Source organism: Pistacia vera, unplaced genomic scaffold (assembly GCF_008641045.1).
Source record: "Pistacia vera cultivar Batoury unplaced genomic scaffold, PisVer_v2 Contig246, whole genome shotgun sequence".
Lineage (NCBI taxonomy): Eukaryota > Viridiplantae > Streptophyta > Magnoliopsida > Sapindales > Anacardiaceae > Pistacia > Pistacia vera.
The window spans coordinates 395938-411584 of record NW_022196053.1 but is presented as its reverse complement, the minus strand read 5'-3'; the positions used below and the strand labels follow the sequence as shown (position 1 = coordinate 411584).

Genomic DNA, 15647 nt, shown 5'->3' with positions numbered 1-15647 from the left:
CTTCTCCGTATATCAGCTAGTGATAGTTTGATCTTTAATATCAGTGGCGATTCCATGTCGTAGTTTAGATCTTTATGAAGTGCATGCTTGATGAATGTAACCAACGAGACCTCTGCCATGAAGAAGTCTCGCCGCGTTCATTGTGTACTCATCAATGACACTTCAATCCGGAAAGCTTCTTCCCTCAATTGTTTCACCCAAGTTTTGATGCTCATTGCTCCCTGTACTCCTCCTTCTTGTGTGCTCTGTATCAGCATCTTGAGTAAAGATCTGATGCTTCCAGTTCACGTTGGATGTCTTCAACTCCTTTTTTTGCATTTCCCAACAACTTGATTTTGACAAGCAAAGAACTCAAGATTTGTAGTACAGAGGTCACTGCACCCTCTGCCATATCTTATCTCACCTTTTTCTTGTTACTCACTGCATTGATATCAAAAAGTTTCTAAAATTTCAGCCCCACTAGTATTATTATTATTATTATTTTGCCTTTTCTGTTTTAATTCATAACATATCTTGTAATGGGAAGCATAATATGATTATTAATTTATTTAAATTTTTCTATCAATATATGATTTTTTTTCATATCATCAAGGTCGCTTAATCAATTTTAACAAAGCATATTTCCCTATGTCTTAAACTAAAAATAGAATTAAACATCTAATCCAACTACATTAAGTTTCTAGATAATCTATTTCCAGAATACTTATAATAGAATGCTTCAGTAAACTAACTTATTCAAAACACAATGATTTTTTGTGAGATAACAGTTGTTGGAATTCATATTCTTGTAGTGATAAATAAGCACACAGTTAACATAAATAAACTACCAAAGAAGCTAAGTTAATTGATTACTATACTGGATGATATTTGAATGTGATCTAAGAAATAGCACTGCTTCTTCTTTGTTTATAAAAGCCTTTCAATTCAATAAAAAAAAAAAAAGTTAAAACTTAGTACATTGTCAGAATAAAAAGAAAAGATAACAAAATAAATAAATAAATGCGAGAAAACAGCAGAAAACTGACCCTTTTAAATTTTCTGAGCCATTAACCAAAATTCAGACTATTAACTTAGAAATATTGAATGGTTCAGAATTGTAGTTGAGACAGAATCCAGTTGTATAAGCAACATGAAGCAGGAGGGGACTTCCTTTGGCCTTTATGTACCCGTTTTCAGAAGGTGGTAATTGGTTGGGAACTTGGAAGGGAATTTCCGGTCATTACAAAAGGCAAAAGTACCATGAAGATGTTCAAAATTGGACGGATAATTTGAACGAAATGGGAGAAATTTTTGAGGCTTTGGTGAAAACAGAACAGAGGAAAACGGTTACCCTGTTTTTTAGTGGCAAAGCTTTCCCCAAAAGGTGTATACTTTATTGGAGAAGTTTCAGTTTCAGCATGGAGATGAAGGTTTGAAATTTTCAACTACTTCATCCAATGTACATTTCAAATGTGCACGCCTTGATAATGTTAACATAATATCAATATTAATTGGAAAGCACAATATGATTTATTAAATTATTTAAAAATTTTCTATCATATATAATTATTTTCAGTCATCAGGTTTGCTCAACACAATTTTAAAAAAGCATATATCCCTATGTCCTAAACTAAAAACAGAATTAAAATTCTAATCCAATCTAAAATATATCCTACCTAATCTATTTCTACAAACCTATAATAGATGATCCAATAACTAACTTGCAGTCAGTTTTGAAACAAATTCATCGTAAAAATCTTATTAAACTACAGTGATTTGTTATGTGAACATATAGCTGTCAAATTCATATTTCTTTGGTAGCGATAAATAAGCATATGGTTAACAAAAATAGTTTAAATATCTGCCATGAATTAAACTACCAAGAAGCTAGTTAATTGATTACCTGTACTGGATGATTTGAATGTGATCTGAGAATAGCACCCTGCTTCTTCTTTGTTATAAAAGCTTCAATTCAATAAAAAAAAAAAAAAAAAGTTAAAAACTTAGTTACATTGTCAGAATAAAGAAAAGATAACAAAAAATAAATAAATTGCAGACAAACGCAGAAAACGGAACCTTCTAAATTTTCTGAGCCATTAAACAAAATTCAGACTATTAACTTAGAATATTGAATGGTTCAGAATGTAGTTGAGACAAGAATCCAAGTTGTATAAGCAACATGAAGCAGGAGGGACTTCCTTGGCCTTTATGTACCAGTTTTCAGAAGGTGGTAATGGTTGGACTTGGAAGGGAAATTTCCGGTCATTACAAAAGGCAAAAGTACCATGAAGATGTTCAAAATGGGACTGGATAAGTTAATAACGAAATGGGAGAAATTTTTGAGGCCTTGTGAAAAAGAAACGAGGAAAACAGGGTACCCTGTTTTTTAGTGGCAAAGCTTTCCCCAAAAGTGTATACTTTTTTGGAAGAAGTTTCAATTTCGCATGGAGAATGAAGGTTTGAAATTATCAACTACTTCTCCAAGTACATTTCAAATGGCACGCTTGATTAATGTTTAACACATATCAATATAATTGGAAAGCACCAATATGATTTTAAATTATTTAAATTTTCTATCAAATATTGAATTATTTTTCATGTCATCAAGGTTTGCTCAATACAATTTTATACAAAGCAATATCCCTAGGTCCTAAACTGAAAACAGAATTAAAACTCTAATCCAACCTAAATTAATTTCTACTTGATTCTATTTCTACAAACCTATAATAGAATGATCCAATAACTAACTTGCAGTTAGTTTTGAAACAAATTCAGTAAAATATCTTATTCAAAACTACAATGATTATTTGTTATGAAATATATAGTTTTCAAAATCATATTCTTTGGTGTGATAAATAAGCATATTAGTTTGACAATAAATTAAGTTTAATAACTGCTTCATGAATTATAATACCAAAGAAGCTAAGTTAATGATTACCTATTATTGGAGATCTATTTGAATGTGATCTAAGAAAAAACACCTGCTTTTCTTTGTTTATAGAGGCCTATCAATCAATAAAAAAATAAAAAATTAAAACTTAATTACATTTTGTCAAAATTAAGAAAAGATAACAAAACCAAGAAAAAAAAAAAAATTGCAGAACAGAAGAAATCTGGCACCTTCAAAATTTTTTGGGTCTCCAAACAAAATTCAAACTATCAATTGTTTAGCTTTTAGAAATATTGAATAGTTCAGAATTTAGTTGGACAAGAAGCCAAGTTGTATAGCGACATCAGAGGGGACATCCTTGGCCTTAACATATTAGTTTTTAGAAGGTGGGAATTGCTTGGATTGGAAGGAAAAGAATTTCTTATTTACTTTTGGCAATTTGAAGTAAAGTACCTATGCTTTGTTTAATTGCAATCAAACACTATCTTATTGATACCTGTTACTGGATGATATTTGAATGTGATCTGAGAAATAGCACTGCTTCTTCTTTGTTTATAAAAGCCTTCAATTCAATAAAAAAAAAAAAAAAAAGTAAAACTTAGTTACATGTCAGAATAAAAGAAAAGTAACAAATAAATAAATAATTAAGCAGAAACAGCAGAAAACTGACACCTTCTAAATTTTCTGAGCCATTAAACAAAATTCAGACTATTAACTTAGAAATATGAATGGTTCAGAATTGTAGTTAGTGAGAAAAGAATCCAAGTTGTTAAGCAACATGAAGCAGGAGGGGACTTCTTTGGCCTTTATGTACCAGTTTTCAGAAGTGTGGTAATGGTTGGAATTGGAAGGGAAATTTTTTTTTCTTTATTCATCTTTTGGCTATTTGAAGTAAAGTATCTGCTTTCTTAATTGCCAACCAAACTCTTAACTTTGGGTTTGTTTTATCCTTGCTTGATTCTCACTCTTTCATTTGAATTAGTCCGGAGAAATGATTGTGATTAACAACAGAGGAATTTATCTACAAACATTACAACTTAATACATTTGTCATTTAAATTTTAAAAACTTTTAAACTACTAGAAAACTTAATTGATATATTAGAAGTAGATAACTTGTCTTTAGTATTCAATGTCCATCTTTAAGCATATTTAAAAGCAAGTGTTTTAAGGGCAATGTTCCATGGAACAGAGGCAAAGCAGGTCAATGTTCTTAATGGAAACTGGAGAAAGAAAAGAATTAAAGTCTTCAAGTCTTCAGATTTAAAAAATAAAACACAAACCAAATTGCTTAAAAAAAATTTACAAAGGCAAAAGTACCATGAAGATGTTCAAAATTGCACTGGATAATTAATAACGAAAGATGTGGATGGAGAGAAATTTTTAGGCCTTTGTGAAACAGACGAGAGGAAAACAGGGTACCCGTGTTTTTAGTGGCAAAGCTTTCCCAAAAGGGTATACTTTTTTGGAAGAGTTTCAGTTTCAGCATGGAGAATGAAGTTTGAAATTATCAACTAACTTCATCCAATGTACATTTCAATGTGCACGCCTTGATTATGTTTAACACAATATCAATATTAATGGTGGAAAGCACCATATGATTTATTAAATTTATTTAAAAATTTTCATCAATTATGAATTTATTTTTCTGTCATCAAGGTTTGCTCAACAATTTTAAAAAAGCATATATCCTATGTCTAAACTAAAAACAGAATTAAAATTCTAATCCAATCTAAATTAATTCTACCTAATCTATTTCTACAAACCTATAATAGAAGCATCCAATAACTAACTGCAGTCAGTTTTGAAACAAATTCATCGTAAAATATCTATTCAAAACTACAGTGATTTTGTTATGAAAACATATAGTGTCAAAATTCATATTTCTTTGGTAGGATAAATAAGCATATTGGTTTAACAATAAATTAAGTTTAAATATCTGCTTCATGAATTATAACTACAAAGAAGCTAGTTTAATTGATTACCTGTTACTGGATGATATTTGAATGTGATCTGAGAAATAGCACCTGCTTCTTCTTTGTTTAAAAACCTTTCAATTCAATAAAAAAAAAAAAAAAAGTTAAACTTAGTTACATTGTCAGAATAAAAGAAAAGTAAACAAAATAAATAAATAAATTGCAGAAACAGAGCAGAAAACTGAACACCTTCTAAATTTCTGAGCCATTAAACAAAATTCAGACTATTAACTTAGAAATATTGAATGGTTCAGAATGTAGTTGAGACAAGAATCCAAGTTGTATAAGCAACATGAAGAGGAGGGGCTTCCTTTGGCCTTTATGTACCAGTTTTCAGAAGTGGTAATTGGTTGGAACTGGAAGGGAAATTTTTTTTTCTTTATTCATCTTTTGGCTATTTGAAGTAAAGTATCTAGCTTTTTAATTGCAACCAGACCTCTTAACTTGAGTTGTTTTTATGCCTTGCTTGATTCTCACTCGTTCATTTGTATTAGTCCAGAGAAATGGTTGTGTAAATAAACAGAGGAGTTAATTTATCTACACATTACAAGTTAATACATTGTCATTATAAATTTTAAAAACTCTTTCAACCACTAGGAAACTTAATTGATAATATTAGAAGTGGATAACTTGTCATTGTTTGTCAATGCCATCTTACAATATAATAAAAGCAAGTGTTTTAAGGGCAATGTTCCTGGAAACAGAGGCAATGGAAACTAGAGAAAGAAAAGAATTTAAAGTCTTCAGATTTAAAAAATAAAAACAAAAACAAATGCTAAAATTTGTTAATCAGTAGTTTAAGTAGTAAAATTTTCCCATTTCGGTCATTACAAAAGGCAAAAGTACCATAAGATGTTCAAAATTGGACTGGATAATTTAATAATGAATGGGAGAAATTTTTGAGCCTTTGGAAACAGAACAGAGGAAAACAGGGTACCCTTTTTTTCATGGCAAAGCTTTTCCCCAAAAGGTGTATACTTTACTGGAAGAAGTTCAGTTTACAGGGATGGAGAATGAGGTTTGAAATTATCCCATACGTCATCCAATGTACATTTCAAATGTGATGGTTGTTGATTAATGTTTAACAAAATATCAGTACCAAGGGCTGGACAGAAGAAACTGTAAGAGGGTAAAGTTCAATTCTGTGGCCACCAGTAATCTTAACGGATCCTCAACGAAGGAAAACTTTCACCACTTGTCTACACTAATATACTCAACCGTTCAAGGTTTTCCATATTCTCGACAATAGAAAACAGATCCTTCACATCTCTATATCCAAGCCTAATGCCCTACTTTCTCAACTGCTTTAGCATACTAAGCTCATTAAGTACTTCAAAACTTGCATGCACTTGAAGTAGTTTCTGCAACTCCGTTAAAGCCCCAAAACCCTCTTGTATTTTTGCTCTACTTCCATAAGGACCAAATGAGCTTAGGATGCTAATTCAAGCTCAATATCAGTGAATTACTGTTATTACAAAATGGTGCCAAAAGTGGTTGGGTATGGATCATATGACAGTGCTTCATGAATAGGATACTGTCTCCTCTTTCTTCTTCTCCTTTTTCTCCTCCGTTGGATAGAGTGTATCTATTATACTTAATTTTCTTGTACAATTGTCTTAAGTGAATTTTTTTTTTGTGCATTCTTCATCGACAGTGATCCAAGCCTGGAAATCGAATAACCTTTTTACAGCTTCAGTATGGCTTGTCGTTGTGAGCAAAGGTTATACTTTTGGGTGATATGTAGTTATAGAAGAGAAGCCTCGGCTATCTAAGATTTTACAATTAGGAAATCATCCTTATGGAACAAATTAATTTTGAAGTTTAATTAGGTATAAAGCTATTTGACGTATATGCAGGTTCACAGAAAAAACCAACCAAATCCATGGAAACAGGGGAGCTGTTTTTGATTGGCAGAGTTGTATTCTCAAAAAGGCCTATACTTTCTTCAGCTTCCAATTGAAGTAGCCATCAATAAGCATCTATTGAAAGTACTAAACAATCCAACAAAAAGAAAAAAATGCATCTGACATAGAAATTCAAATTAAGAATGCTTTACTCTGATATATCCAATAACCTTTTTTCTTGCTCACTCCATCTTAATTCATAAGATGTATATTTTGAACACTGCATAAGGCTACTTGATGCTCACTCATGCATTCGCTTGCACCTGATAATGATTTACGGGATTTTATTAATATCAATATACATTGATGATTAACTCGAGGAAATATTAATGTTATTGCCTAATTGCCCATGAGATTGATTGGAACATGAAATTTTGTTCATTAATAAAGTTTCTTTTCTACAAATTGTTCATCTACGACAATCAATAATGAAAGAATATCATATATTGTGAAGAGTAATTCACCTAAAGAGCTCTACAATGATCTATCAAATTAATTATCAGAAAACCTGTAAAATTTCCATTAACTTAAACCAAAACAAAGTATATTCAATCCATCATAAGGAACCTGCAAATCAAAGCACGCTGCCAAAGAGAAAATTGGTGTCCCTCCCTCTCAGTCCCTAAATTAACATCTTCTATAGTTTCCAGGAAAACAGGGTGATGATGATGATGATGATAATACTAAATGTTCAACCCCGTTACTACAAATTGATTCTGCTTCGTTTGTTTCCTCCACTGATGACTTTAGCTTCTCCATTAGAACCTGCATGATCACCATTAATTAAAGCTTTAAGTTCATCACTAAAATATTAACTAATTAATACTAACAAAGGTTTGTTAATCATGTCGAGCATTAGTCACCACAAGTTTTCAATTATCAGACTAAAGATTCAAAAGCAGATAAACATACCAGAAATGAAAAGGAAACTCAGTAATTGAAGGTTTAATAATTGAATACCTCCATTGCACAAAGAGAATGTGAAACTTCCATCATTTGTTCCTCAATCTTAGCTTTCTTATNTGCAACCACTGAACGGTTGGATGGTCCACTTACCAACAAATCAATCAATTGGTCTATCGTAGATTCAATGCCCACAACTTCAGCATCTGGGATGAAAAAGGAACCAACTCGAGAGTCATGCGGTATAACATCTTCTTGATCTATGCGCTTGAAGTTGTAGTCTCCAACTCTTCTCCGTATATCAGCTAGTGATAGTTTGATATCTTTAATATCAGTGGCGATTCCATGTCGTAGTTTTAGAATCTTTATGAAGTAGCATGCTTGATGAATGTAACCAACGAGACCTCTGCCATGAAGAAGTCTCGCCGCGTTCATTGTGTACTCATCAATGACATCTTCAATCCGGAAAGCTTCTTCCCTCAATTGTTTCACCCAAGTTTTGATGCCTTCATTGCTCCCTGCTACTCCTCCTTCTTGTGTAGCTCTTGTATCAGCATCCTTGAGTAAAGATCTGATGCTCTCCAGTTCACGTTGGATGTCTTCAACTCCTTTTTTTGCATTTCCCAACAACTTGATTCTTGGACAAGCAAAGAACTCAAGATTTGTAGTACAGAGTTCACTGCACCCTCTGCCATATCTCTTATCTCACCTTTTTCTTGTTACTCACTGCATTGATATCAAAAGTTTCTAAAATTTCAGCCCCACTAGTATTATTATTATTATTATTTTGCCTTTTCTGTTTTAATTCATAACATATCTTGTAATTGGGAAAGCATAATATGATTTATTAAATTTATTTAAATTTTTTCTATCAATATATGATTTTTTTTTCATATCATCAAGGTTCGCTTAATACAATTTTAACAAAGCATATATCCCTATGTCTTAAATTAAAAATAGAATTAAACATCTAATCCAACCTACATTAATTTCTAGCTAATCTATTTCCAGAATACTTATAATAGAATGCATTCAGTAACTAACTTATTCAAAACTACAATGATTTTGTTATGAGATATATAGTTGTCGGAATTCATATTTCTTGTAGTGATAAATAAGCACATCAGTTTAACAATAAATTATAACTACCAAAGAAGCTAAGTTTAATTGATTACCTATTACTGGATGATATTTGAATGTGATCTAAGAAATAGCACCTGCTTCTTCTTTGTTTATAAAAGCCTTTCAATTCAATAAAAAAAAAAAAGTTAAAACTTAGTTACATTGTCAGAATAAAAGAAAAGATAACAAAATAAATAAATAAATTGCAGAAACAGCAGAAAACTGACAATCACAGGTCAACACGTTGTCGTATGTGAGATGCATACGATACATTTACATATACAAGATCAAAATAAAGCATTAGGATATGGATTTCTAGTGAAAATTAGTTTTAATTGTTCTGGGAAGAAATTTTTTGTTTTGATTGGTTTTGTGGAATTAGGTGTTTAAATAGGCAGGAAACGGTTACCTTTCTGTTAACAATAGGGGCATTTTAGTCTTTTCCTATTCTTGTGCCAAATTTGACAAAATCTTGAGTTATTTACACTTTGGTTCTTAAGGTTTGGAGTATATTGTACTTACCTCAAATACTATGGGGTATGAACAATTTAGTCCAGTCATGTAAAATTTTTCAATTAAAAGTCGATAATACCCCTATTGCCTTATTAATATATAATTAGGAACGAATGAAATATAAAAAAGAAAGTAAAAAGTCAAATGTTTTAAATTTATGTTACTTGTGTTTTAACTTTGATGATTTATTGAATTTATAATTGTAAAGAGTCATTTTTAACTTTTTTACTCTCTTCGTTTCACAATCATGCACACTTTTTAATAAAACAATTTTCTCTCTCTTCTTATTGACTTCTTCCTTTGAAATTGCAGGTTGGAAATTTTTGGTTTTCTCGCTATATACAATTGTGAAAATGTTATTGAATTTAAAGAAAAAGAAAGAGGAGATGAGGGCCAGAGAAAAAATGGAAGAGAAGAGACAGGAACCATCGTCGAGAAAGAGAGAGAGGGTTGAATTGATTAAACGTCTTTTATTTTAAAAAAGATAATAGTCTTAAAACGACTATTATTGTAAAACGAAAGAAGTATATTTTATTCATTTTAAAAAATATATGAATAAGATAACAGGGATATTATAGACTTTTATTAAAAACATTCACCTGATTGTTCTAAACAGTTTGTATATATACTCAAGACCTAAAGGATGAAAGTTTAAATAACACGTAAATCTCTCAATTGAGTTCTAGGGGTATTTTTGGGCTTTACTCCTTTGTCACCGTCACTAACAGATGCCATAAATTATAAGGGCTCAATAACGTTAAGGGGGCGTTTGGTTGGTGGTAATGTGTAATGTCAGATTATTGGGATAATGTCATCTTATATTACTTGATTACCACATTTGGTTGTCAAGTAATATAAGATTCCGGTAATCTTCAAATACCAATAGTAGTTACTATTGGTAATATTGGAGGTAATATAATTACCTCTATTTTCTTAGGTATTCTGAGATTACCAGGGTTATCTTTTTTTGTTACAGTTTTATCCCTTATTAATGAAAATTTTGGACAATAATGCCCTCATTTTAAAATAAATTTACATTAATATCCTATTTCAATTTTACCATTGTTTAACTAAAATTTTAGACAATAATGTCCTTACATTTAAAACAATTTACAGACCCTAAACTGCCACCCAGCCACCACCGCCGACAGCGGCCAACCATCACGAACCGTCACCAAAAACTCGCCGGAGTCCCTAAAAAAGAACGAGTTTGGGTGGTAGGCTTCGATATGGCCGTTTCCGGCCATATCAGGCCAGATCTGGCCGTTAATGGCCAGATCCTGGCCATTATTGGCCAGATCTCGCCGTTAACGACCACGGACCTGGCTGTTAACAGCCAAATCTCGCCCAGATCTAGCCGATAATGGCCAAATCTGGCAAACGGCCATATCGAAGCCTCTTGGTCACGGTGAGTTGCTGATGGGGACTTTCGGAGACTTTCGACGGTGATCTGCGGTGGCGGCAGGAGGTGGGGGTGATTTCGTAATAAATTAAAGTTTTATATAAGCAGGGGTGTTTTAACTAAATCTGAAATATTGGGGGTTAAAAGAAATTATTCAAAAATTAATAATAAAAATAATATTATATTAATATTTGTAAAGGGGACAATTTAGTAATTTAAATAACATACCCACCAATTTATTCCCCATAACCAACCATATTAATATAACATACCCACCAACTAACCAAACACATTTTCTTAAAGATTCCCAGTAATCTTTCAATGTAATCTATCTTTCCAGTAATCCAACATTCCTAGTAATCTAACATTCTTGAACCAAACGCCCCCTAAGAGTATCTTTTGTCATTTTTCAGTAACTCAGGGGATATTTGTTATTAGATTAAATATCAGGGACGACTCAATGGATGCATATTTCTACGTCAGCTGTAGATATCTCCTCTTCGTTGTATTTACGGCAAGTGATAGTTTGATGTCTTTGATCTCAGTGGCGATTTCATGTCGCAGTTTTAGAATCTCTTTGAAGTAGCACGCTTTATGAAAGTAACCAACGAGACCTCTGCCATGAGGAAGTATCGCTGCCTTCATTCTGTACTCATCGATGACATCTTCAATCTGGAAAGCTTCTTCCCTCAATTGATATGGTCGACTTGATTCAGACCTCCAGATGATAAGAGTACAGATATGGGAAATATCTTAGCTAATTCATTTATTCCCTAATATATATGGGGATACATTTCCAATCTGAAATTCAGACTAAAAGTTGTTTGGATTGAAGTTTTGGTTTCTGTGCATGCAAATTGCTAATCTCCCCATGAATCCAAGATAAATTCCGTGATGCTTCAAATCATTAAATTTACTGCTTGAGAAAGATAACACCAGGTACACGTCTCTCACATCTGGTAAGCCATCTCAAACGGGAAGATGTTACAAAAGCAGCACATATGAAGGGCAGTAACATGTTATGTTGAATTCGTATTTTGGGTGGTTAGTAGTTTAGCTAGAATAAACGGGGATTTAGTCAGTGTTAGATCCTTACTCTTAAGGCTAGGATATCTATTTGTTTGTTTTATTAGTTAAAGGCAGTGCATAGAAATGAGCTGCTGTACATGAATAAAACCATCTGAATTTTCCAAAGTTTACACTTGTGTGTGAAGAGGCAGGTTTCCCTCAACAGAATCCAACCGTTCCGTTTAAACATCTCAATATAGGTCGCAAGATAAAGACCAAGATAGGTTGCAAGGCGAAGACCACGTTCGTACCAAAAGATGTTCAAAATGAAATATGTGGATGAGAGAAATATGTGAGGAATTTGTTAAAGGGGAATAGAGGAAAACAGGGGACTCTGTTCTTGATTAGCCAAGCTTTCCACCAAGGTTTAAACCAACAAAAGGAAAATGGAATAGGCAAAACGCATAACATGAAACAAATAAATCAAGTACATGCAGGTTCATGGAATAAAACTGTGTTGGGACTTTTCAATGGAAGTTTATTGGTGGCTACTTACAATTGAAGTTCAAGAAAGTACTTGATTTACCATGTTTCCATTTATTTGGTCATGGTAGATATAAATTAACAAACAAAACAACCATTACATTAACATGAGCAAATCAAATGTATTTTACATATTACACAAGGAAATTGATGAACAATTGCAACTAATACTTCATCTCTACTAGTGTTACCCGTACAATACAACAATCACACATTGCTAGATACCGCCACCAAGACTACAAATTTACAAGAAAGAAGTACATAAAATCTTAGAATGACCTGGTTTATTCAAGTGGAGGAGGATTTAATCATGATCTTCTCACAATCCAAGATACATCTTCTGTTCATGATAATAGAAAAAACACAAGTCTTAGTTATTTATAGGATAACAAAAAACTCATACTTCACTTGATATTATGTTCTAAAGCGTTAATATGTGTAAGAATTTCATTAGCTAGTCGCACGTATCCAGCGGCAGTGGGTGGTTTCCGTAACCGGAGATTTTTTTGGCATGTTATGGTAACAAAATTGATATTAAAACGAGCGTCTCTAAACGATCTATCTATTTATATAATTTTAAACTAGAAAAATGATTGCGTTTGGCCGAGATCTGACCAAGAAAGTGTGGCCACACGAAATATCTCCGTCATATCCTGGCCAAACGTTGCATATATTGCTAAAATTAATTGTAGATATAGATAGATCGTTCAAATTGAATTATTTTGATACGAATATTGTTACCTAATATCGCCAAAACAAATTTTGGTGATGGTATCCTTGGCTACCGGTACCAGATTCCGACAACTGAAGCTTAATCAATTAATTAAGGTAATTTAAAAAAAAAAATGTTTTAAATAAAATAAATTATAAGATTTTTCCTTTTGCAATTTGACAGAAGATATAAAATCAAGATCACTGTAAGTTTTATATAATTTAAATAGAATACCTGTTGTTCACAGATGAAATGACTTGTTACTTCACACCCATTTTTCAATAAATTGCTCAAAATTCACGGGTGAGAGAGACAAGAAATACTTAGTAGTGACATGAAATAACTCTCCTTCCTTTTTGAAAGTGACACGGACCTCCGGTATATGTTGGGTAACTTTCTTCCACTTCTTGTCTTTTATCATATAACAAATTTCTTTCAACATAAGACAAAACTTAAGAATCCTTAGGTTTCTCAGATGTTCAATTCCAATTGGAATCTCTTTCAATCGAGGGTATGGTCCAATAAGTAACTCTTCAAGGTTAGGCTTTGCACCTTTGTCTATTATCATCAATTCCACTTCTTTAAAGTCAACGAGGAGCAAAATTTTTAGTTTTGGAAACCAACCTTCTTTGAAATGTAATTGCTCACCATGGCATGTCTCGCATAGCCTAAGCTCCAATAAATTAGGTAGGCCTTGAAGGACTATCATGGGATCATCAGTTAATCCTGACAAATCCAAACCAATTCTGACAATATATTCAAGTTTAAAAATCCAATATGGTAGCTTCTTCATATTTCCTGTTAAGTAGAGGCGCTGAAGACCATGAGGAGGAGAAATCGATTCTATATCAAGAATTTCTTCTCTACTTGTCAACAGTATAGTCAGAGATACAAGTTTTTCCAAATTTCCAATGCAAGCACATAGATCCTTCTTGTTTCCATTTGTGAGCCTAATTCCTAACTTTCTCAATTGCCTTAGCTTTGTAAGCTCTTTGAGTTCCTTAAAGTCAACTTCCACCAAAATTAGCCTTTGCAACTCCATTAAAGAACTAAACCCCGCATGTATTTTCACATCTCCTTCATAATTACGATTCAAGCTCGAACTGTATGCTGCTAGATAACGCAATTTCTTAAGATTCTTGATCTCAAGAGGAAGCTCAGTGACAAGAGAACACTTCAAATTCAATGTCTCCAAGTTGAGAAGCTTACCAAGGGACTTGGGAAGTGCATTTATTTTTGTATTTTTCACACTTAAGTAGTGCAAACGGAAGAGGTTCCCCACTCTTTCAGGAAGATGCTTTATAGGACTATCTTCAAAATCAAGTACTTTTATAAGTTTGAAATCCACAACAAGTGTAGTCAAGAAAGAGTTTGGCATCCTATCAACATTGAAAAGAGAAACAAAACGTATCTTTGAGTCCGTGATGCTCTCAAGAACACCATCAGTACTTCCTCGTATTGAAATGTGCCGAATTTTACTAGAGATATTTGAGTGTTCTCTGTTCACAAAATGAGAGAAGTGTTAGAATTTGAGGTTGGCCTAACTCCTCACCCAATAAGGCCTTGTTGAATGGGAGGATTACCCCCTCTTATAACCTAATAGGCTTGAGCGTGCCTAGTCAATGTGGGACTCCAACACTTCCCCTCACGGTCAAGCTCATATGTTGGGTCATGCTTGGTATTGGAGGTAGTTGTTGGCTCTAACTCCTCACCCGCTGGTCAAGCACTCAGCTCAACTAAACCTGGGCTCTGATACCATGTTAGAATTTGAGGTGGGCCTAATTCCTCATCCAATAAGGCCTTATTGGGTGAGGAGTCAGGCCCACCTCAAATTCTATCATGGTATGGGAGGATTACCCCTCTCTTATAAACCAGTAGGCTTGAGCGTGCTTAGTCGATATGGGACTCCAACACTCCCCCTCACGGTCAAGCCCATATGTTGGGTTATGCCTGTTGATGGAGGTAGTTGCTGGCTCTAACTCCTCACCTGCTGGTCAAGCACTCAGCTCAACTGAACCTGAGCTCTGATACCATGATAAAATTTGAGATGAGCTTGACTCCTCACTTAATAAGGCCTTATTGGGTCCTTATTGGGTGAGGAGTCAGGCCCACCTCAAATTCTATCATGGTTTTAGAGCCTAGGTTCAGTTGAGCTGAGCGCTTGACCAGCGGGTGAGGAGTTAGAGCCAACAACTATCTCCAATAACAGGCATGACCCAACATATGGGCTTGACCGTGAGGTGGAGTATTGGAGTCCCACATCGATTAGGCACGCTCAAGCCTATTGGGTTATAAGAGGGGGTAATCCTCCCATTCAACAAGGCCTTATTGGATGATATTTGAATGTGATCTAAGAAAAAACACCTGCTTCTTCTTTGTTTATAGAGGCCTATCAATTCAATAAAAAAAAAAAAAAAAAGTTAAAACTTAATTACATTTGTCAAAATTAAAGAAAAGATAACAAAACCCAAGAAAAAAAAAAAAATTGCAGAAACAGAAGAAATCTGGCACCTTCAAAATTTTTTGGGTCTCCAAACAAAATTCAAACTATCAATTGTTTAGCTTTTAGAAATATTGAATAGTTCAGAATTTTAGTTGGGACAAGAAGCCAAGTTGTATAAGCGACATCAGAGGGGACATCCTTTGGCCTTAACATATTAGTTTTTAGAAGGTGGGAATTGCTTGGAACTTGGAAGG

The 15647-nt window shown here is 33.3% G+C and overlaps 1 protein-coding gene across 1 annotated transcript; it reads right to left on the bottom strand.

Annotated features, from left to right (window-relative positions):
* Positions 1–13215: 13215 nt before the first annotated feature.
* On the bottom strand, positions 13216–14328 carry LOC116131881 (disease resistance protein RPM1-like). Its single transcript, XM_031417542.1, has one exon. It carries the CDS (start codon positions 14326–14328, stop codon positions 13216–13218), a length of 1113 nt encoding a protein of 370 aa, XP_031273402.1.
* Positions 14329–15647: the final 1319 nt, after the last annotated feature.

Bases quoted from the DNA above. Each gene is read 5' to 3' on its own strand.
- LOC116131881 (XM_031417542.1), bottom strand. From the start codon at position 14,328: ATGCCAAACTCTTTCTTGACTACACTTGTTGTGGATTTCAAACTTATA.